The sequence below is a fragment of the Pseudonaja textilis genome, chromosome 14 (assembly GCF_049901715.1).
Source record: "Pseudonaja textilis isolate UNSWEBS1 chromosome 14, rPseTex1.2, whole genome shotgun sequence".
Classification (NCBI taxonomy): Eukaryota; Metazoa; Chordata; class Lepidosauria; order Squamata; family Elapidae; genus Pseudonaja; species Pseudonaja textilis.
In genome coordinates this window covers 3317950-3340753 of record NC_142003.1, presented here as the reverse complement: position 1 = coordinate 3340753, position 22804 = coordinate 3317950, and the positions used below count along the sequence as shown (strand labels likewise).

Here is a 22804-nt window from a genome sequence, read left to right as displayed (position 1 = left end):
TGGCTGGGAGCATGCCCTGAATGCGAGGAAACTGTTTACCTGCGAGAAAACACAGGGCAAATTCCATTTAAGGGGGAGGGGGGGGGCAGGGGGGAAGAAAAAAATTAAGAAGGGGTAAGAAATATTGCATCATTGGCTTTACAAAACTGGAAAGGGAGGAGTCTAGAGTTTATTTACCCTGATCATAAACAGCAGTCGAGAAAGCCTTTTCCCCGCCCCTCCCTCCCGTTCGGCAGAATTATCCACGGCCGAAAAATCAGGAAACCAAATAAAAGCTTAACATTTGCCTTTTAACGTTTCTCGGCAACTTAAAAGTAAAAGGGCATTTGCTTTTTAAAATTTCTCTGCGAGTTAAAATAAAAGGCATTGCTTTTTTAAATTTCTTTGCCAATGAAAAGTCATTGCTTTTTAAATTTCTTTGCAACTCGAAATGAGATGAAAGGCATCGCTTTTTAAAACTTCTTTGCCAACTAAAATGAAAGGTGTTGCTTTTTAAAATTTCCCTGCAAATGAAAAGAAAAGTCACTGCTTTTTAAACTTTCTCGGCACGTTAAAATAAAATAAACGGCAGGGCTTCCCAAACTTTTTCCTCTGATTACCCAAAACTTATCAAAAAGCCCTTTTACACTTTTTGTGTTCCTGTTGTGATGGATGATGGGTTTTGTGTATCCCTTCCCCAAAGGGGAGGGGGGGAAAAATACACTTTTATCCAATCTTGCATAGTTTACCCAGGTGTAGAAAACACGGTTACAAGCGTTTGGAAGGGGAATGTTGTTGCTTGGGCACTTTTAAAAACAAATCAATCATGCAAAGACAAGTTGGCTTTCCCAGGCTCTTAATTTGGCACCCGTTGCAATTTTAGCAGAGAGAGAGAGAGAGAGAGAGAGAGGGGAAGTTAATTGAGGGGGCACCCACGCCATGGACTTTTGCAAAGCAGGAAGGGGAAAAAAAAAGTCAGCCATGTTTTACAAGGAGAAATTAATTGCCCTGATAAAAAGAGTCCCCGATTTTTTTATTTTTTATTTTCGGAACAAAAAATATTTCCAAGCTCAGATTGCCTTGGGGGGAAAAAAGCAAGCAGACAGAGATGGGTCACCAAATACCTCAATGCAAGAAAACAGCTTGCAGTTATATAACTTTGTTTATTTAATTAATAAATAAATAAAAACAGAGCAAAGATTCATTTGGAAGCTGGTGACAAAAAGCCAGCCCGGACTGTAACTTTCAAGTCTGAAAGATGCCATTTTATTTTGGCCTATTCTTTCCACGTTTATTTGTTTTTACCTTAAATGTATTTTTTTTTTTACAAGTGTGTTTTGTTTTATTTATTTCTTTGTTGCTCGTCTGTACAATAAGAGCTTTGGGACAGGAGACAAATTCCTTGTTTGTCCAATCACACCTAGCCAATAAAAAATATTCTATTTTATTCTATTTACCAAAGTTCTGCACTGCCCACATTTGTGTGCATCTAATTAATCTGCGTATTCTTTCCACATTTATTTTTATTTTATGTACTTCACAAATTTCTATGCTGCCTATCACACTTTAGTGTCTATTCTTTCCATGTTTTTATTTTTTGCCATAAATGTATTTTTTTACAAGTGTGTTTTGTTTTATTTATTACTTTGTTGCCTGTATGTACACTGGAAGTTTTAGCACCAGAGATAAATTCCTTGTGTGTCCAATCACAGCTGACCATTAAAGAATATTCTATTCTATTTGATTCTATTTTATCTATTTATCAAATTTCTGCACTACCCACCACAGTTGTGTGCATCTAAACCATCTTCTGCCTATTCTGTCCACATTTATTTTTATTTTATGCATTTAGCAAATTTTCATACTGCCCATCAAACTTGTGTGTGTGTATCTGGGCCACTTTTTTCTCTCCCTGTTCTTTCGAGTTTAATTTTTGTTATTTATTTGGCAAATTTCCCCATCTACATTTCTCCATCTGCCCACCACACTTGTTCTGGGCCCATCTATCTGCTTATTCTTTCCATGTTTGTTTTTATTTTATTTAGCAGATTTTTATACTGCCTATCAGACTGGAGTGCCTCTGGGCTATTTTAACAATAAATTCAATTGCAAAACTGATGCAAATAGCAAGCAGAAGTGAATCTATCTGACAATCAAGGTCTCATTTGCTGGTCAGCAACTCCCAACAATTCCAGGTAAGGCAAAAATGAGACACCTTATTGGGAAAATGCAGCCGACCCAAACTCCGGTTTCATGGCAACTTTGCAAAAATAGCAATCATCCCTTGGAAAATTATCTTAGGAAGGAAAGAGATTAGCAAACTCTTGGGAATTATTTGCTTCCTTTCTCTATTTCCAAAGCACTCGTGTTTGTGACACACATAATACATGCACACACCCTCCAGGCTTCCCTGAAACTGAGTTTGAAACCACACTGAGCCACTATGACACACAACGTGGAGGCTACAACTATCAGGAATTCTTAAGATGCCCACAAGGAAGTCAACAGGGTGGCCTGACATATTTTACTAAACCATAATTTGTTTAATTCTTAGTCCATCAACTCATCCCCGCTGGACAGCATATCCATCCGTGCTGAGCCATAAACCATGGTTTGCCAATGACCAAGCCAAGCAAGGCTCACTTTTCTGCAGCCACTCATGTGAACGGAGGTTTTTTATCTCTGCTAATACTTTAAGGAGCAATACTGCATCCATCACATGGTTGATTCACCCTGAATCGGTCAATTTTTTTTTTCACAATTTCACTTTTATCTGCCCAAAATGTATTTATGGGATCCAGCTGTTTGTTCCTGATCAGGCTGGGAAATTCTTTTTTCTTCTCATTCCTACAAACCAAAATCCCACAAGGAATTTCCAAACATGGATTCTCTCATACCCAAGTAGCCAAAAACTCTCCGCTAAAATATATATATATTTAATTTCCATCCGTCAGAGATGCTGCTGTTTGGCCGCAAAGACGCACAACTGGCTCTCTTCATCATTGTAGAGGAACTCCTATCCTAGTCCATTTTTCCCCCTTTTCAACCAGAAAATAAACTCAAAATAAATAAAACTCCTTCTTACACACCTGGGCCACTTTTTACACAAATATTGCCATCCTGAGGTCACTCGATGGCTTCTGTCATCAAAAAGACCTTTCCTTTCTCACCCATATTGGTGTTTTAATTTACCAGACAGAAGATGTGTGTTCGCACAACTCCTTGTTCCAATTCAGTGAAGCTTTCATTCATCTTGGTTTATTGCCCGAACCACAATGGACCGGGTTCGTGCAACAGGCAAAACTATTTTTCCCCAGAAAAGAACAGGGGGGACTTAGAATTTCGCTCTCATCTTCATCACCCTCATCTTTGTCATTCCTCATCATCTCTCACTTTCAGGAATGTTCTTTGTGCTTTTCAAAAAGTCCTTTTTAACCCCATTTCCGTAGCCTAAGGACAAGGCCTGGCTTTATTGATGTAGTTTTGTTTGCATTTATCTCTATGCCAAAGTTTTCTCAACTTTGGCAGCTTTCAAGAGGCGTGGACTTCAACTCCCAGAATTCCCCAGCCAGTCCATGAGACGGTTGAAGAGGAGAGCCAAATGTCTGAAATGTTCTGTCCTAAAGGGCCTCTTTCTTTTATTATCCGAAGAATTCCATTTTCAGGCCCGAACTTTCCAGAATAACAACTCCAATTTTACACATTGTTTTGATGGCTTTCTATTTCCTTTAGAGGGAACGTCAACATTCACGCTAAAAGCATTCTGTTAGGGTAATGAAACGTCTACAAGAAAACAGGCAAGCTCGGGGTCGCGCTACAAACGTTTTCCTTTTATTGGCACTCGATTCCCCATCCCTCTTAAAATTGGAAATATTTTTTTCTCCTCACTTGCTTGGAATTCCTCCTTGACTGCAAAAGTTAAGGCATCCCATTCTTACAATGTCACTTTAAATACTTCCCCTCGTTAAAAGTTAAAACACTCCTTCATTTATTCGTTTCCCTATTCATAATTACTTTCAGGACCACCCACACTAAATCTTTTTGAAATTCCGGTTGTTCTGCTCTGAAATACCCCAAATGCTTTTTGTTGAGATCCAGATTTAGCAGACTAAAACTACTCATCCTCGAAACCTAGTTACTTTCTGCTTAGAACAGAGGGGTGTGCGTGTGTGTCCGTCCGTCCAACCTTAGCAACTTTAAAACCTGTGGACTTCAACACCCAGAATTCCCTAGCCAGCCATGTTGGCTAGCTGGGGAATTCTGGGAGTTGAAGGCCACAGGACTTAAAGTTGCCAAGATTGGACACAGCTCTTGTCTAGAAAAGAAATATTGTCTCATCCTTCTGGCCTTCAAACGTGCTTTATAGTTAAGGGATGTGCAACCTTGGCAACGTTTAAGACTTGCGGACTTCAACTCCCAGAATTCCCCAGCCAGCAATTCTGGGAGTTGAAGTCCACAAGTCTTAAACGTTGCCAAGGTTGGGCACTCCTTGTCTAGAAAATAAACCTGGTTGAGTGTGCAAACAATCTTATAAACACGAACGGCAGCAAAAAAAAATATATCCAAGATTGCTCCAAAAGGAAAGTTTTGCACGACACCAACTAAATATCAACAAAGGATTCTTTCAACATGTGCAGTTGTGTTTTCTTGTCCTTTTTCTAATTTCCCTGGGAGAATCGCAACAATGGAGGTGCTGGATTGAAAGCAGAACCACCACCCCGCCCCCCACCCCCCCACAGCCCAAAGACAACGCTGCTCCGGAAAACCCAGGCAAACCACTTCCGACAACCTTGCCAAGAAAACTTTAATATGGAGCGGGCCCCAAAGGACTACAACAACAGAACAAGCAAAACACCACCACGCTTTGTGCTGCTTTTTTTTTTTTTTTCACAACCAGGGAGGGCCTGGAAAGGGGAAACAACAGAGGAGAGAGAGAGGGAAGGAAGACATCTGGATTATATGAGTTGATTTTATCTGATTAGAAAGCACACACAATTCACACATTCTCTCGTGGCCCTAACAAGCCACGAAGAGCCCTGATAACATTCAGCTATCAAGGATTCACCCTACCCCACCCCCCCATTCTGGAAACACTACAGTTAGTTGCCTTCAACACTTCTCACAAAGCCGAATTGTGGATTTGTTTGCATTTTGGCCCGGCTGGCTGTTTATTCATTAAGCTGCTTAGCTCCCTGCCCCGTAACCAGTATCAACCCCCAATCTCTGCCATTTCCCACACTGGCTGCTTGAGGTGGTCAAGAGGGACCCTTGTCCTGACCCCCAAAGCAGGATTTCCACCTGGGGGAAGGGTGGGGGGTGTTTGATCTGGGCTCCCCATCTTCCTCCTCTTTCTTTCGAAACAGACCGCCCGAGACGGAGGGGTGCAGGAGGAAGAAAAATTGGGGTGCTTCCCAATATCTGAATTATCCGGGTAATTAATTCAAGAAGGACTGGTAGGAGGAATGACCCCAGAAAAGGGAGGGTTCCCAGCCACAGGGGTGGAGAATTGGGGGTGTTGTGAAGTTCCTCCGGTCCTTTGAAGCTGCCCCACCCATCAAAAAAGATCTCCCCCTTCTCATTTCTTCCTGTTTTCTAAGCTGCCAGGAAACCTACCCTTTAAACACCTTCCAGGTAATCTCTGATTCTGCTCTTCACCCCTACTATCAAAGCCTTCCCCCCACCCCCAGCCTTTTTAAAAAGAGCCCCCTGTTTTGGGGGCTCACCCACCCTGCTGAAGTGGCAGAAAAAAACCAGAGCAGGTCCCTTCTGACAACCTGCCAAGGATGGCGCCTGTTGGGTGTATCTATCCACGAGGTCATTCCATGGTTCAAGTCTTTGCAACCTACCCCCTTCCCGTTTAGGGGTGCATGCAGCTCCTTCTGGGCCCTTAAGGGGGGGGGGACAACAATAGCGTGAACCCCACAATCCAGATCCCAGATCTTTAGAGAAGCCTCTCTCAGGAGCCTTGGGTGAAGAATAACTTTCAGAAAAAAACTCAAAACACTGCACCCCCGCAAGATAGGCCCGTCTTTCCTGGCCAGACACCCCCTCCCCAAGTCAACCGTGGTCTCCTTCCATGGAAGCCCCCTCCCCACTTTACAGAGTCTTCCCGAAAGGAACTCCATCCCCAGACCTTTCCTGGGCTGGCGGATTCTCCTCCTCTCCAGCTTGTCTTGCGAGAACCCCCTTCCCACGACCCCCCCACCTGGCAAGCTCTTCTCTGGGCGCCGACGCGTGTTTGCGGGGGGGTCCGCTCGTACTCCCCCACCCCCACCCCAGAGATCGGGACTCTCCCTTGCGTGCAACGAGCTCTTGTCAACAAACCCTCCGGCTCCTGCCCCGACACGTGTCGGCCCCCTCTACCTCCCTTCCCCTCTCCACAGAGCGGGGTTTCCTCTCCACCCCCCTTGGAACCGGCCACCCGCGCGCCTCCTCCTCCTCTTCCCCCCACCCCTCTCGGGCTCTCCTAGGTGCATCTCCAACCCGGCCCGCGGCGGCGCCACCGTCCCCATCCCTTCCTCCTCCTCTTCCTCCCCACCGCCCGGCGCGGCACTTACTGCGGGGGCAGCTGGAGGGGCGGCCCGCCCCGCCGCTGGAAGGCTCCGTCCACGAAGACGCCGTTCTTGCCGAGGCAGCGGAGGAAGAAGTGGGGCGCGCGGAAGGCCAGCTCCAGGTGGCGGCGGGAGATGAAGCTGGAGTGGCCCATGTGCACGTCCACCGCGCCCTGCGACGAGTTGCGCCCGATGCTCACCGCCGCTTGGCGCATCAGGAACTCGAAGTCGCGGCCCTGCAGCCGGGCTAGCGGCGCCCCGCAGGAGGAGGAGGAGGAGGAAGCCGCGGGGACGAGCGGCAGCAGCAACGGGGGAGGCAGCGGCGGAGGCAGGGGCTGGGGCGCGGCGGGGCTGCAGGGCGCCGAGCGCAGCGCCACCAAGGCTCCGGCCCCGTTGCCGCTGCCGCCGCCGCCGCGCCCGTCCTCGCCGACTTCAGCCATGTTCCCCGCCAGCCAGCGTGCGAGCCAGCCAGCCAGCCAGCCAGCCGACTCCCCCGCCGGCCTCCGGGGCGGAGCCGCGGCCGTGGGGGGAGCCGCCCCGCTGCCGTTGCCGCCGCCGCCGCCGCTGCGCCCTGCTTGGCGAGGCTGGGGGTGCCGGCGTTGCGCACGGGCTGGCTGGGAAGGGGCGGCTTGGGGGCGGGGGTCGACGGGGGGATCGGCTAGAGGCGGGGGCGGCCCAGCTGGCACGCCAGTCCGCGGAGCCCTCCCCGCGCCCTGGGGAGGGGGCTGGCGCTTGGAGAGGGGTTGGCGCTTGGAGAGGGGTGGTCTCGGCAGGGTGCGGGGAGGGAAGGAGGAGGAGGAGGAGGGTGTGTGTCTCCGTGTGCGTGCGTGTCTCGTAGGGGTGTGTGTGTGTGACTCGGGAGGAGGGTGCAGCGGGGAGGGGAAGGGAGGCGACCGCGTGGCCGAGCAAAACAAACACCATCGGGCTGGGCAGGGCTGCGCCCTCCCCGGCGCCCCTCCGGAGGAAAGCGGCCACTCGAGTCCCGCGGCTCCGGAGGGGCGAGGGGGCATCGTTGTCCTTTTCCACGGAGGGCGCGGTGGGGGCTTTCTCGGGGAGCGGACGTACTGCAAAGGTTTGGGGTGGGTGGGGTGTTGCTGGGGTTTGCTAGGCTGGGGACCATAGGGGTTGTAGTCCGCATGGCTTGGGAGGGATTGATCCTGGCCCCCGCGGGGGCATCTGGCCCGCCTGCGGTCTCGGGTGGGCGGGGAGGAGAGAAAGGAGATCGGAGGGAACAGAAACTCAACTGGCTGGCGTAGAGGGAGGTTGGCACGGATGTAGCGATGGGTGGAGGCGAACCGACGTCAGCCCGGGGAGGGCCCAGTCGTGGCAGCTTGCTTGGGAGGGAGGAAAGGCCGTTATGCAACCCTCTGGCAAGGAGGGGGAAAGACTGCCCTTCGGTGTTCCGCTTGGGCTGCATTCACACGACCCTTGCCCCTCTCGACTCGAAGGCACGCATTCTGGCTTGCCAAAATCCACCTAGGCACCTTAGGCCGACTTTCCACAATCTGCTGCGTTAGTCTCGGAGGCGGATCGTGTGAATGCAACTCTTAGCGTGCTAACCCAAGTTGAGCGCACTTTTTTTGTTGCCAATTGCCTTGTTTCCATCCGTCCTTAGCCGTGCCAGGTAAGGCACACCCGGGCCAGCCGAGTTGGCATCACGGCAACGCGCAAGGAGCAGCGCCCAATGGCAAAAAAAGCGCGCAAGGCGGACGAGAGTGCAAAGCGTCAGCTGGCCCTTGACAATTGGGGTGGGAGTGGGGGCTTCTCTGGCATGCACTGTGGGCGTGAGATACAGTCGTGCAAGCCACGTGGCGTCGGTCAGATCTTGCGGTTGGCCCTGGTGGCGCCCCCTCCCCTTCACACGCCCCTTTTTAAAGTGGAGTGAACTTGGCCGCTGTAAGAATTCTGGGAGTTGAAGTCCAGATATCTGAAAAGTGGCGAACTTTTGAAAAACTCTGATTTAGGAGGGAAAGGGATGATGGTTTCTCCCCACTCCCGTGCCACGCCTCTCCCTTTTGTGTCTTCCCGTTAAAATCACTAGATGTAAAACTTCTCCAGAAGGTCTAATAATCCAAGAAAGTCCTAGTTTTCAACTGGTTTCAAGCTGTAAAAGGTTTCGGCAGAATCTCATCTGCCCTCATCAGGCTTGAGATTCTGCTGAAACGTTGCTACAACTTTAAAAGCACAACTATAATGACGTGGGAAAATACCCGAACAAACCTGAATACCATACATATAAATACCCGCGAAAACTTAAGAAACACACACATACATACACAAAATATATATATTAAAAAGTGAAATGCATCATCACAAAATCTCCAGAACCTGTAAAGCCTACAAACTTGAAATTTGGCACTTATGTTCCTCTTGGCTTCTAGGGGCTCACTAAGAAAAGATTTTTCAAAATGACCATCAGAGCATTTAGAGTATTTCCTATATTATTATTTTTAACATGCTCTGATGCTAAGGAGTTCTATTCCCGCTCTCCATCTTAAAAAGAAATCTGATCCAAATGCAAAACACAAGCAGAGGAGTTTCAGTTTTAGTTTCACAGCAGCAAGCAGCTTTAGTACAGAACAGTTGAGCTAAGCCACGTCCAGGCTCCTTGCTGTCTCCTTGCTCACAGCAAAATACTGTTTCAGTTTCCAAACAGCCGGCAACTCTCTCACACACTGACAGGACGCTAGCCAGATGAATACCGATGGATGCTGGTAGCCAGAGGCAGAATTTTCTCCCCCTTATTTTCCTCCCCACAAATTAAGCCCGACTACATAATTTCGTAGCAAAGCACTGGTACAGAGCTAGTATAGCTAGTATAGTATAGTAATAACTTCAGCTTTTTTGTCACTTTGAATGTACACTAATTGGCATACATTAAAATGGCATTTCATTGCATGCATAAACGCCATGAAATGAATTTAAAAAGTATGCATATACTCACATATATGACACAGAAAAACAATACAGGCTACTTCAGATGTATGCATGTACGTGACGAGAAAAACGAATCTTGGGAATTAGGAGGTGCAGAGGTCTCTGGACATGTGTTACACCGATATTAGCCAATCCGATGGGTGGCTGGGGAATTCTGGGAGTTGAAGTTCACCCATCTTCAAACAGTGGTGGGATTCATTTTTTTTTTTTTACTACCGATTTTGTGGGTGTGGCAGGGGAAAGAGACTGTAAAATGTCCAGTCAGAGGTGGTATTTGCTGGTTCTCCAAACTACTCAAAATTTCCGCTACCGGTTCTCCAGAACTGGCTAGAACCTGCTGAATACCACCTCTGCTTTAATGCCTATGGAAAGCCTCTATCATCTAGGTCAGGGGTGTCCAACCTTGGCAATTTTAAGACTTGTGGACTTCAACTCCCAGAATTCCCCAGCCAGCAATTCTGGGAGTTGAAGTCCACAAGTCTTAAAGTTGTCAAGGTTGGACACCCCTTGATCTAGGTCATGGTTGACCCAAAAGTGCTTTTTTCAAAATGCAACTGGACTTTTTTTGGTGGTGTTTGTTTTTTCTTTGATAACATTTTACTTCTCATCCAACTGAAGAAGATTCTTGGATGAGAAGTGATTTTTTTTCCCCAAAGAAATTTTTTTTTTTCCTTTTGGAAAACACACTTTTGGGAAACCCATTTTCAAGTTACAAAGGTTGACAAACACTGTTTTAAAGAGTGTTTTAACATAGTTTGATCATCTTTCTAAACCTGTCAGGTTATTAAAGAAGTGAGTTTCCTTTTTCATCCCAGATTGAGATATTTTAATGATGGCAATTATCATTTCTGTCCCAAGCCACATTATTCCAAGATACAAAGTTTCTCTAATCTGCCAAACATTAGATAAACTTTAAAAAACATTTTGGCCTGACCTAGAGTGAAACACACACACACACACACACACACACACACACACACGGAGTTTACAAACTTTAAATGCATTTTGTTTTCATAAAAACATTGTTGTAAAAACATACACATGAGGGTAGGTGTATTTTTTACACGGAAGAAAAATAGAAAAACAATCTCTTGGGAGAAAAATTCTGTTTTCTGTTTGTGTGAATGAAGTAGGTCTGGAATCTGAAAATAACACTTCCTTGAGTTTTACAGCTTGGATTTTTGTAATCTTACACTCATCAAGAATATATTAGCACCTTTTTTAAAAAAAAAGCGTGTTTAGAATTTGGAAAGCTGTATAATCTATTTTTTGGTGCCAATTTTCTTTCCACAGTTACTTTTTTGGCCTCCTTTATGCAAACATATTGGGGTAGGAAATTGTTATAATAAAATATTATTATAACAATATTATAAATGGTTTTAAATGAGTATTGTAAAGGATGCAGAACATTTTTACAATAAGAGCCAAATAGGAAGGGGGAAAACCTTTAGGCAAAGAAACAGACTTTCCTTCTGTTCCACTCTAACTAGCTGAAATAAACTACATTAAAATGTGTTAAAAGGAAGGTAATCTTCATGAACAAATCTTGTGATTTCTTCTAGCCCCAAAAAGTCAAAGTATTTTTTTTATTACAATTATTAAAATAGTTATTAGCACCATAATGACAAGGCAACATATTACCAACCCTATGCCAGCTGCAAATATCATCTGTTGCCAACAGATTTATTTACTAAACTACCTTTTTTTTAAAAAATAGACTCTATTCAGAGGACAAGAAGTATATTGTGTTTAAAACGGAATTGACTCATCTTTCTTTGGACTGAAATTTCAAGCATTGCTATGGTGTCCCATTTCCATGTTTAAAATGCAACCTGGGAAGGACCCAGATTGCTTTAGCTAGTGCAGAAATGAGACTTAAAAGTCACTGGAAGGCAAGGAAGCCAAGCTGAGACGATTGTGGCTGTTTTTCAAGGAAAAAGCCATTCAGGGATATGTTAGGAATAGAGCAGTATTTCTCAACTTCATCGACTTTAAGAAGGGTGGACTGCAACTCCCAGAATTCCCCACTGGCTGGGGAATTCTGGGAGTTGGCATTCATGCTTCTTAGAATTGATGAGGTTGAGCAATTGGCCTGCACCACTTGGGGTGCCCACCAGATGGCAGAACAAAGCCAAACATTTTTCCGTAAGTCTCTTCTGCCATCTAGTGGCCATCCATAAATTTTCAGTTATTCTATTCTGTTCTGTTCTATTCTATTCCCTATTCTATATTTATTCTCTTCTATTCCTATTCTATTCCTGTTCCTCCTATTCCTATTCCTATTCTATTCTATTCTATTCTATTCTATTCTATTCTATTCTATTCTATTCTATTCTATTCTATTCCTGTTCTCTTCTATTCCTATTCTTGTTCTATTCCTGTTCTATATTCTATATTCTATATTCTATTCTATTCTATTCTATTCTATTCTATTCTATTCTATTCTATTCTATTCTATTCTATTCTTGTTCGATCCTGTGCTATATTCTATATTCTATTCTGTTCTATTATTGTTCTATTCCTGTTCTATATTCTATATTCTATATTCTATATTCTATTCTATTCTATTCTATTCTATTCTATTCTATTCTATTCTATTCTATTCTATTCTATTCTATTCTGTTCTATTCTTGTTCGATCCTGTGCTATATTCTATATTCTATTCTATTCTGTTCTATTATTGTTCTATTCCTGTTCTATATTCTATATTCTATATTCAATATTCTATTCTATTCTATTCTATTCTATTCTATTCTATTCTATTCTATTCTATTCTATTCTTGTTCGATTCCTGTGCTATATTCTATATTCTATTCTATTCTGTTCTATTATTGTTCTATTCCTGTTCTATATTCTATATTCAATATTCTATTCTATTCTATTCTATTCTATTCTATTCTATTCTATTCTTGTTCGATTCCTGTGCTATATTCTATATTCTATTCTATCCTGTTCAATTATTGTTCTATTCCTGTTCTATATTCTATATTCTATATTCTATTCTATTCTATTCTATTCTATTCTATTCTATTCTATTCTATTCTATTCTATTCTATTCTATTCTATTCTTGTTCTATTCCTATTTTATGTTCTATATTCCATTCCGTTCCATTCCATTGAAGCAAGAGTCCCCACCTGGACCCTGGAAGAGAGGAGCGAGTGAGAAAGACATTCAAGATCGCCCCGACTTGATTCTCTTTGGCATGGAAACTAATCGAGGCCAGAACCAACCTAGAACTAAGCAGAAATTTCCTGACAGTCAGAACCATTAATCAGCGGAATGACTCGACTCCAGCAATTGTGGCTGCTCTAAAACCGGAGGCGTTTTTTAAAAGATTGGACAGCCTTTTGTCTGAAGTGGCATAAGGTTTCCTACCTTGAGCAGGAGAGGTTGGGCTAGAAGACCTCCAGGGTCCCATCCAACTCTGTTAAGATAAGAGACAATCTGAGCCAAGCTTTCAAGATTTTGTTGTTAACACTTCGCACTAGCACTCTGCAACAACAAAGTAGAGTTGCAGTTGTTTGCGGAGCCTGTTTCCTGACCTGGTTTCCTTCAAAGGGCCAGTACACAGTTGCTTGCCATGTTGTGGTGAAACGCACAAGGAAACGCTGTGCTGAAGTCGGCTTAAGAGAGTTTTTAAGAACTTAAATGTTTCACCGAGAAGGGGAAAAAAAAAACCCTTACAAAACAGAAAGAAAAAAACTGGGGAAGGGAAACGGTCCCTTGTAGTTTTATTGCTTTTTCAAGTCTGCGTTTTGATGCTTCGGTATCATTGGGGGCTAATATTTGAAATAGACTCTCCTGCTCCAGCAGGGGGTTGGACTAGATGACCTCCAAAACTCTAAAACTTTTGTTATTCTAAGTATGCCTCCGATCTGGATTGATTGATTGATTGAAAGGAATATTTGACTGCCAATATTTGGTCTCCCAAGTTCTTCTCTTGTAGCGTTTGCCATCTTAACTCTTAAAACATAGAACAGAGGTCTCCAAACTTGGCAACGTTTAAGACTTGTGGACTTCAACTCCCAGAATTCTCCAGCCAGCAGGGAGTTGAAGTCCACAAGTCTTAAACGTTGCCAAGTTTGGGGACCCTTGACATAGAATAATAGAATAGGAAGGGACCTCGGAGGTCATCTAGTCCAACCCTTCCTCAGTCAGGAAACCCTATACCATTTCAGACAAATAGCCGCCCAGTCTCTTCTTGAAGGCCTCCAGGGATGGAGAACCCACAACTTCTGGAGGGAAGCAGTTCCATTGATGAATTGTCCTCCTTGTTGTTGTTATTATTATTGTTGTTGTTTGTTATTTGTTATTCCTCCTTAATTCCAGGTTGCTTCTCTCCTTGGTTAGTTTCCAGCCATTTTTTTTTTGTCTTGCCTTTTGGTGCTTTGACAAACAGATTGCACCTCCTCACCTTTGTAGGAGCTCTTCCAACATCAGAAGACTGCAATCATGTCTCCCCTGGTCCTTCTCTTCATTAGACTAAAAAGGTAAATGCTCGCACATATGTGCTAATTGTTTCCGGTTCTAGGGGATGGTTATTCATCTCCGTTTCAAAGCCGAAGAGCCAACGCTGTCCAAAGATGTCTCCATGGTCATGTGGCCAGCAGGACTAAACACCAAAGGTGGATGGAACGCTGTTCCCTTCTTCCCACCAAAGGGGTCCCTATTTTTCTATTTGCATTTTTTACATGCTTTCGAACTGCTAGGTTGGCAGAAGCCGGGACAAGTAATGGGAGCTCACTCACGTGACATGGTGCTAGGGATTCAAACCGCCGAACTGCGGACCTTCCTGATCAACGAGCTCAGCGTCTTAGCCACTGAGCCACCGCATCCCTCCTTAGACTATAGACATACCCAATTCCTGCAGCCATTCTTTGTATGTTCCAGTCGCTTAGTCACGATCAGGGCTCTCCAAAGTTGGCCGATGTGTTTTCGGCCCTCTGTTATTCTATGTTATAATCTTGACAACCTCCAACCCTGTTGCCTTTAGCAGCAGGAGTCCATCAGGATGCCGAACTCCCATTTTGTAAGTTTTGATTTGCCCAGTTAGTGGTTCTGAAAATTTGGGGTTGACCGCTTGTAACTAATTTTAAAAACACCTGGAAATCTGAAAGTGACCTTCGAGAAGAAGTGTTTGACTGAGATGCCATTCCTTTTTCTGCTTCTCACCTTCTATTGGGTGCTAATTTGATTTCTTTTCTTTTTTTTTAGCCTACAATGGGGTGCTAAAAACTTTTTTGCAAAGTTCCCTCCCTCCACTTTCCTTCCTCTGACCCTTTTTCAGATCGGTTTTCAGCCCAAAGGTGTGTTTTTTAGGATGCTTGCAAAGGAAAAAAAAAGTCGCCTTATGTTAATGTGCAAAATAAAAAAAAAAGTTTGAAGAAAATCCATTCAGCTGTTTCAGAGTTATTGGGGCATGAAAGTAACATCTGGTTTAGAGGAGAAAGAAAAAAGGAATTATTATTTTTTGCTCATTGGATTCAAGAGGGGGAAGAAAGAATTTAATGTGTTTCATTTGGGAGATGGAAGGTGAAGCAAGTTGGGGGTGATATTTGGGTCCCAGAGGCATTTTTGGAGCGTTTGGTTACTTTTTGAGAGCCTGACAGTCAAGGAATTGAAGTTGTTGTGGCCTGGCAGGAGCCGGCGGAGCTGGCAACAGATTCGGACAGTGAGGAGGTTGCGGAGGAACATGGGCCGGTCCTGGAGTCTGGGAAGGCTCTGACAAGGACTCTGTCGAGCTAATAAAATAATAATAGAATAATAACAGAATAAAAATGGGATAGAATAGACTATAGAATAGGGAATAGAATATAGAATAGAATAGAATAGAATAGAGAATAGAATAGAACAGAATAGAATAGAGAATAGAATAGAGAATAGAATCAAATCGAGAATAGACTCTAGAATAGAATCTAGATTAGAATGCAGAATAGACTCTGGAATGGAATCTAGAATAGAATGGAACCCAGAATGGAATCCAGAACAGAGTCCAGAATGGAATTTCAGAATAGGCTCCAGGATGGAACCCGGAATGGAATCCAGATTTGAGTCTAGAAGGGAACCAAAGAACAGAGCCCAGAATGAAATCCAGAATGGAATCAAGATTAGAGTCTGGAATGGGAATCCAGAATGGAATTTGGAATGGACTCCAAAAGTAGAAGCAGGAGCACGCTGAGGAATGGAAAACTGGAATAGGCTCTAGAGTGGAATCCAGAATAGAATCCCGAGTAGAACGGGGTCCAGAATGGGATCCGGAACAGACTCCAGAAATAGAGTCTGGAATGGAATCCGGAATAGAATCCGGAACAGGCTCCAGAAATGGAATCTGAAACAGGCTCTAGAGTGGGGTCCAGAATAGAATCTAGAATGGAATCTAGAATAGAATGGAATCTAGAATAAAATACAGAGTAGAATAGAACATAATATAGAATAGAATCTAGAATAGAATATAGATGAGGAAACTGTAGCTGTTTTGGTGGGGGGGGATACTTGGTATTTTCAGGGTGTCTGTGTCTATCTTGGCAACAGGGCTTCCACCGGTGTCAGGTTGCTTCGTTTTTACCAGTGGCATGTGCGATCTTACCCTTTCCTGAGCCTGCAACGCGATGGCCTGGCCGGCAGGGGGCACTGTATGCCTTTGATAGACTTCTCGGGCTGCAGATTTCCTAAAAAGGCGTGTTTTTTTCCTTTTCCTTGCTTGGAGTCCTTGTAAATGCCAAAGGTTTGGCCGAAACTTTGCTTTGGAATGCAGGAGAGTTGCCATCAGAGCCTGTCTCTGCTTTTGGAGGCCTCGGAGGGAGGGCAAAGACTGTCGACGAAAAGCAGATTTCACCTCCGTCATGCGTCTTACGATTCTCAGCATCTCCAAACTTGTTTTGCAGCTGGTTAACACTGTCCGGAGCAACCTGTGGTATAATGGAGGGATGAACAGGTATCCCAACTCCCTTTAGCAGTGGGTGAGGTCTGCCACCAGGCCCCATTTCTGCAGAAGTTATCCCCTCTGTTTCGGGGATCTCAGGAGAAGGTGGTTAGTGGGATGCTTTGAGCTACAGGGACAGCGGTGGGTTAAGGAAGTAACTATGCAGGGGTGGGCAGCCAACGGTTCACCCCGGTTTGGGCGAACTGGTTGCTAATTTTATCATTTGTAATTCCTGGTTCGGCGAAGCAGTAAATCCCACCCCTGGCTGGACCCTTCCATTCCACCCCACCCTGCCTCTCCCAGGAGTCTCTGCGTATCCCATTTTGGATGCCAGGTAAATACAGGGCCCACACAGAGGCTCAGGGAGGATGAAAAATGGGACTCCTAGACATTCTGGAAGGCTGGAAACGGGCCTGTTTACAACCTCTGGAGGGCTTCCGGAGCCCCGGGGAGGCCATTTTTGCCCTCCCAGAGGCTTGAGGAAAAGGGTGAAAAGCCCCCCCTCCCCACCATGGTGCAGGAGGCCAATTAGGCCACGCCCACAGTGGTGGGATACATATTTTTTTTACTACTGGTTCTGCGGGCATGGCTTGGTGGGCATGGTGTGGCTTGGTGGGCATGGCTGGGCAAAGATATTGTAAAATCTCCATTCCCACCCACTTTCGGCACACGAGCCATAGGTTCACCATCACAGATAACATCACAGAAAAGAACAGTTTTTTCCCGAGAGCCATCCCTCTGCTAAACAAATAATTCCCTCAACCCTGTCCAACTGTTTACAAAGTCTGCACTACTATTACCATTAATCTTCTCATCACTCCTTATCGCCCTTCCCCTCCCACTTGTGATTGTATGACTGTAACCTTGTCATTTGCATCCTTACGATTTATATTAACTGTTTCCTAGTATGATTTGATTGCTTATTGTACCCTATGGCTATCATTAAGTGTTGGACCTTATGATTCTTGACTCTTGATGAATGTATCTTTTCTTTTATGTACACTGAGAGTATTTAGACCAAGACAAATTCCTTGTGTGTCCAATCACACTTGGCCAATAAAGAATTCTATTCTATTCTATTCTATTCTATTCTATTCTATTCTATTCTATTCTATTCTATTCTATTCTATTCTATTCTATTCCATTCCATTCCATTCCATTCCATTCCATTCCATTCCATTCTATTCTTATTGTACCCTATAACTATCATTAAGTGTTGTACCTGATGATTCTTGACTCTTGATGAATGTCTCTTTTCTTTTAGGTACACTGAGAGTATTTACACCAAGACAAATTCCTTGTGTCCAATCACACTTGGCCAATAAAGAATTCTATTCTATTCTATTCTATTCTATTCTATTCTATTCTATTCTATTCTATTCTATTCTATTCTATTCTATTCTATTCTATTCTATTCTATTCTATTCTATATTGGTGGTCCTTGACGTATGATCACAATGGAGCTCAACATTCCTGTTGCTAAGCGAGACAGTTGCTAAGTGAGTTTTGCCCCATTTTACGAGCTTTCTTGTCACCGTTGTTAAGCGAATCACTGCAGTTGTTAAGTTAGGCACACACTTGTTTGGTGAATCTGGCTTCCCCATTGACGTTGCCTGTCAGAAGGTCGTTAAAGGAGAACACGTGACCCCTTGGGATGCTGCAACTGTCATAAATATGAGTCAGTTGCCACAAGTGCCTGAATTTTGATCACGTGACCATGAGGATGCTACGACGGTCATAAGTGTGAAAAACGGTCATAAATTGCTTTTTAGTGCCCTAGTGTAATTTTGGACAGTCATTAAACAAACTGTTTAACAGATTTAGCAGATAATCAGAGTTGGAAGGTACCTTGTAGGTCATCTAGTCCAACCCCTCCGCCCAAGGGGGAGACCCTAACCATTTCTGACAAATGGCAGTCCAATCTCTTCTTGAAAGTCTCAAGTGTTATAATTCAATGACTACCTGTAATTCTTTTTTTTTTTTTTAAAAAAAGCAAATCCTGGAGCTAGAATGAGAAGTGGAGAGAGAGATTTTCCTCTGGAAATAAGGTCAGATGCTGGAGTTTGCTCTCAGTTGCACTTTCATCATCTTTGCCAATAAACTCCGATGATCTTTGAGGGCTGGCTCAGCTATAAACTGCCTTGAACTTGCAAACAGGTTTATCAATGCATCTCTTACCCCATCGGATCGAAAGTGGAAAATGATCTCTCTTGCTTCATTCAGAAGGGGAAAAAAAAGAAAAAAGAAAGGAAGGAGAGAAGGAAGGAGGACTTTGGGTGGGTGGAGAGCTGTCTGTTGAGATCCACAAGTTTATTGCTGCCATCCTGTCTCGTAGCAATAAACATGGGTGGGAACCGCAATAAACGTGGGTGGAATTTCGGAATCTTCGTGGAAAGACCAGTTGGGCGAGGGAGCGGATGGGATCGTTGGGCAAAATAAATTGAATCTGAGAAACCAGAACTTGCTAGGTTTCTGATATTTGACGGGCTGTCCCAGAGAAGAAGGGGGTCAACCTAATATCCAAAGCAAGGCAAGAGAAGGAGGCTAATTTTTGTTGCTACCGGTTCTGTGGAAGTGGCTTGGTTGGCGTGGTGTGGCTTGGTGGGAGTGGCAGGGGAAGGATATATCACAAAATCCCCCTTCCCTCCCCACCCCACTAACCTGCTTTCCAGCTCTGTTCTCCTGTGCAGGGCAACCAAAGGAGGCCCAGCCGACCAGCTGGGACTCAATGGGAGGCAGAGAAGAGATGGGGTTGGCGGGGCCAGTCAGAGGCGGAATTGGCCGGTTCTCTGAACGACTCAAAATTTCCGCTACCGGTTCTCCAGAACTGGTCCGAACCAGCTGAATCCCGCCTCTGAATGGATGGAAACTTATCAAAGAGAGATCCAACCTAGAACTAAGGAGAAATTTCCTGACAGTCAGAACAATTTGTCATTGGAAGGATTTGCCCTCCATTCTTGGAGGCTTCTAAGAAGAGATCGAACAGCCATTTGTCTGAAGTGGTTTAGGGCCTCTTGCTAAGATTGGACTAGAAGACCTCCAAAGTCCCTTCCCACTCTGTTCTCCTTTTGTATTTATAATTGAGGCTTGATGGGCAAACACTGGAAGAAAAACGGACAGTTGCTAAGTTCACTCTTGTGCGTGGATAATCGGCGATCACGTGACTCCAGGATGCTACAACCATCATAAATACATACTAGTTGCCAAGCGGTTGAAATTCAATCACAGTTGTAAATGTGAGGACCAGTCATAAGTCACTCTTTTTCAGGGCCGTTGTAATTTCAAGCAGTTGCTAAATGTTTGTTTTAAGGTCTACCTGTAAAACTTCTTAACAGGGGTGAAATGGGCTGCTTAAACATCTGGGGGAGCATCGTAAGTTCAACACGGAGAGTCTGACCCACTAAACCAGGACATGGTGTAGCTTTTGCCCTCCAAAATTGTCAGAATCAGTCATTCAATTCCATGCCCGCCCCTATTTTATCGTGTGCGCCGTGTGCGTGGTTAATACAACATGATATTAACTCTCACAGCACGTCCACCATCGGATGAATAGTTGCAGGTTATGGGTTTGGCTAGTCTAAAGAAAAGAAGGGTTAGGGGTGACATGATAGCAGCCTTCCAGTATTGGAGGGGCTGCCCCAAAGAAGAGGAAGGGGTCAAATTATTTCCCAAAGCACCAGAAGGCCAGACAAGAAACGAAGGATGGAAGGAGAGAAGCAACCTGGAATTAAGGAGAAATTTCCGAACCGGGAGGACAATTAACCAGCAGAACAGAAGTTGCCTTCAGAAGTTGTGGGTGTTCCATCACTGGAGGCTTTTAAGAAGAATCTAGACCATCACTTGTCTGAAATAGTATATGTTCTCCCATAGTATGTTCTCCTGCTTGAGCGGGGGCTGGACTAGAAGATCTTCAAAGGCTGTTTCTGGGAGCGTTTTTCTTCAGCCAGAAGGTAACCTGGACATTGGGGGCAAAGTTGGAGATAATAAAGGGACTCTTCTTGATTATGTGACTGTGTTGCCTTTGTGCCACGCCCCAGGTCATCGCAAGTCCTAACTCCCTTTTTTCCAGTGCTGTTGTAACTTCTATTGGTCACTAAAGGAACTCCCTGTAATTTCGCACCCCCCCTCCACCTGTTCTTGCTTTGGAATCAAAATTCGATGATCCAAGACTTTTTATAGGAATCATTCCTAGGAGTCGTACAACTTAGATCTATTTGCTCAATTTCTTGTGCCTTGATTGCAACAGATACAAGATGCTTCTGTTTGCATTCAATTACATCAGACTTATTAGAAATTGGGGAGAACCTCTGGAAGAAGGAAGCAGAAAAGGCAATATTCTCTTTTTTGGGGGGCTCCTCATAACTGGTTTAAATGATACGGAGAACTTTGTTTCAACCCCGTGTCAAATCTGTAAAAAAAAAAATGATATGGAAGGATATAGAATCCTTTAGAGGTTCTATGTCTTAAAACGAAACAGGAGAATGAAGCTGAAAGAGTAAATAGGATAACCCATTGCATTTATATCCATCTGAGTAAAACAACAACAATAATAACAATAATAATAGCTTGCATATTTCACCCCTGCTGCTGAGAACACAGCTTATCGGATTTTGTACAAAGGCGCCATATCTGGGCAAGCTCACTTCCGCATAATTAATTCCTTTCAGGGAGAATTGAAATAAAAAAAAATAGAGAAACCCAATTTTATGATTCTGTGTCGGGATGTCATTTCGTTCAGGGATGAGCATCCAGCTCTTTTACCTCCCAGGAGAGCTTTGTATTTAAGGTGATGTGGAAAAAAATTGCATAGGCCCTTGTAGCCTTGGGGGATTGAAAGTGGTTATTGAATTTCCCACAAGGCCTTGAAGGAATTCTTCAGGGGAAGATGGGAGGGAATTTACAATGGAAGTAGAGTAGGGGGCAGGGAGAGCAAACCTCATTCCCTTTAGCACTGATGATGTTACCTAGTTGGGTAATGAGATGTCTGCAAGAAAACACCAGCTCAGAGAGCACCAAGGACAATGTCATATCTACTACCCTGCCTACTATCATCAACCTACTACCCCACTTACTACTGTCAACCTTTTCTCTCCTAGACTAGAGGTTCAGCTGTTAAACATCTCTGAATGGTGGATTATTTTTAGAGGAAGAATTTATAGACGTTTGCGGCAGTGTCCAAAAACATTCCAAGCTGAAACCATCCATACAGAAAGCACCAAGGAGCCCATAATCCTCTTCCTGCTCCCTTCCGCAAACTCCACCTTCTCAGTGATGGGATACAAATAATTGAACGAGTGGTTCTCCACTCTAATGATTTCTTCCAAGAATCCATTCACCAAACTGCTCAGAAACTTAGCAACCGGTTCTCCGAAACCGGTGCAAACCAGCTGAATACCACCATTGCACCCTCTTCTAGCACTGATGATGTTACCTAGCTGGGTCAGAAGGACACAGGGAGAATTCTGAGGATGATAGGGTCAACCTTGGACAAGATGTTCACCTCCTATCAGATATCTTTTCCATGATCCATGCTGAGTTAATAGCAAGCGCTCTGTTTCTCCAAGGCTTATGTAATCAGGGACAGGTCAGCAGATCTGAAACTGAACTGAACTGAACTTTCAGAGAATAGCAAAAAAACAAAAAAAAAACCCGACTCTAAAACAAATGCACCAGAGAGGGAAGTCTGCTCAGGCAATCCCGAAGGGTGACGAAATGCAGACGGAGAGCAATTTTTGTTCCCAGAACGAGTCTGGTGCCAGAGATGAATACATTTCCATTTCCCATTTGATTGTTTTTTTTAGTCCTTTCCCCTGACATCCTGAAGTATCCATTTGCATGTGAACAGCATTGTTTAGAATATCATGGTTATTCCATCCTCATCTTCTGGATTAATTTGCACCTGAAGGTCACAGTCAAGACCAGGAGGAGGTGAGCAATGCCCGCCTTTCCTGCTGGGAAAAAGGTCAGAAGCGATAAATCACAAGGCTCACCAAGGCTGATGAGCAATCAGTCAAGTTAGAGCTCGGCATTTCCAGTCCCCATCGACGCCTGATACGGAGCGATCCAAATTTCTAGTGCAAAGCTTGAAATGAATATAAGGGGACCGCCAAGAAGGTCTTAGGCCCTGGGTTGAATTGTCTAAGGATGGGCTTTGAGATGGTCGCGTTTCTTCTGTCTGTTACATCAAAATGTGATAAACTATGCTTTGGAGGCCCTCCTGGTCATCCAATACCAGCCTCCAAATCCTAGAAGATACCTCTAAAAATGTAGTTATCTGAGAAAAGTTCTACTATCATTTATGGAATTTGCTGGCAATATAGTGCTGAAGAGGTTACCTAGTTGGGTCATGAAATGTCTACAAGAGAACTGTCAAGTTCAGAGAGCATCAAGGAACCCACAGTCCTCCTCTTCTCC

General features: G+C 44.3%; 1 protein-coding gene across 1 annotated transcript in view; it reads right to left on the bottom strand.

Moving 5' to 3' along the window:
- FOXK1 (forkhead box K1) overlaps positions 1-6977 on the bottom strand; it is a 46716-nt gene extending 39739 nt beyond the window's left edge. Inside the window, exon 1 of the mRNA XM_087941983.1 lies at positions 6537-6977. Within this exon, the coding sequence (XP_087798109.1) occupies positions 6537-6970 (434 nt within the window). The 5' untranslated portion in view covers positions 6971-6977. The remainder of the gene's footprint in view (positions 1-6536) is intronic.
- Between the last annotated feature and the right edge of the window lie 15827 nt (positions 6978-22804).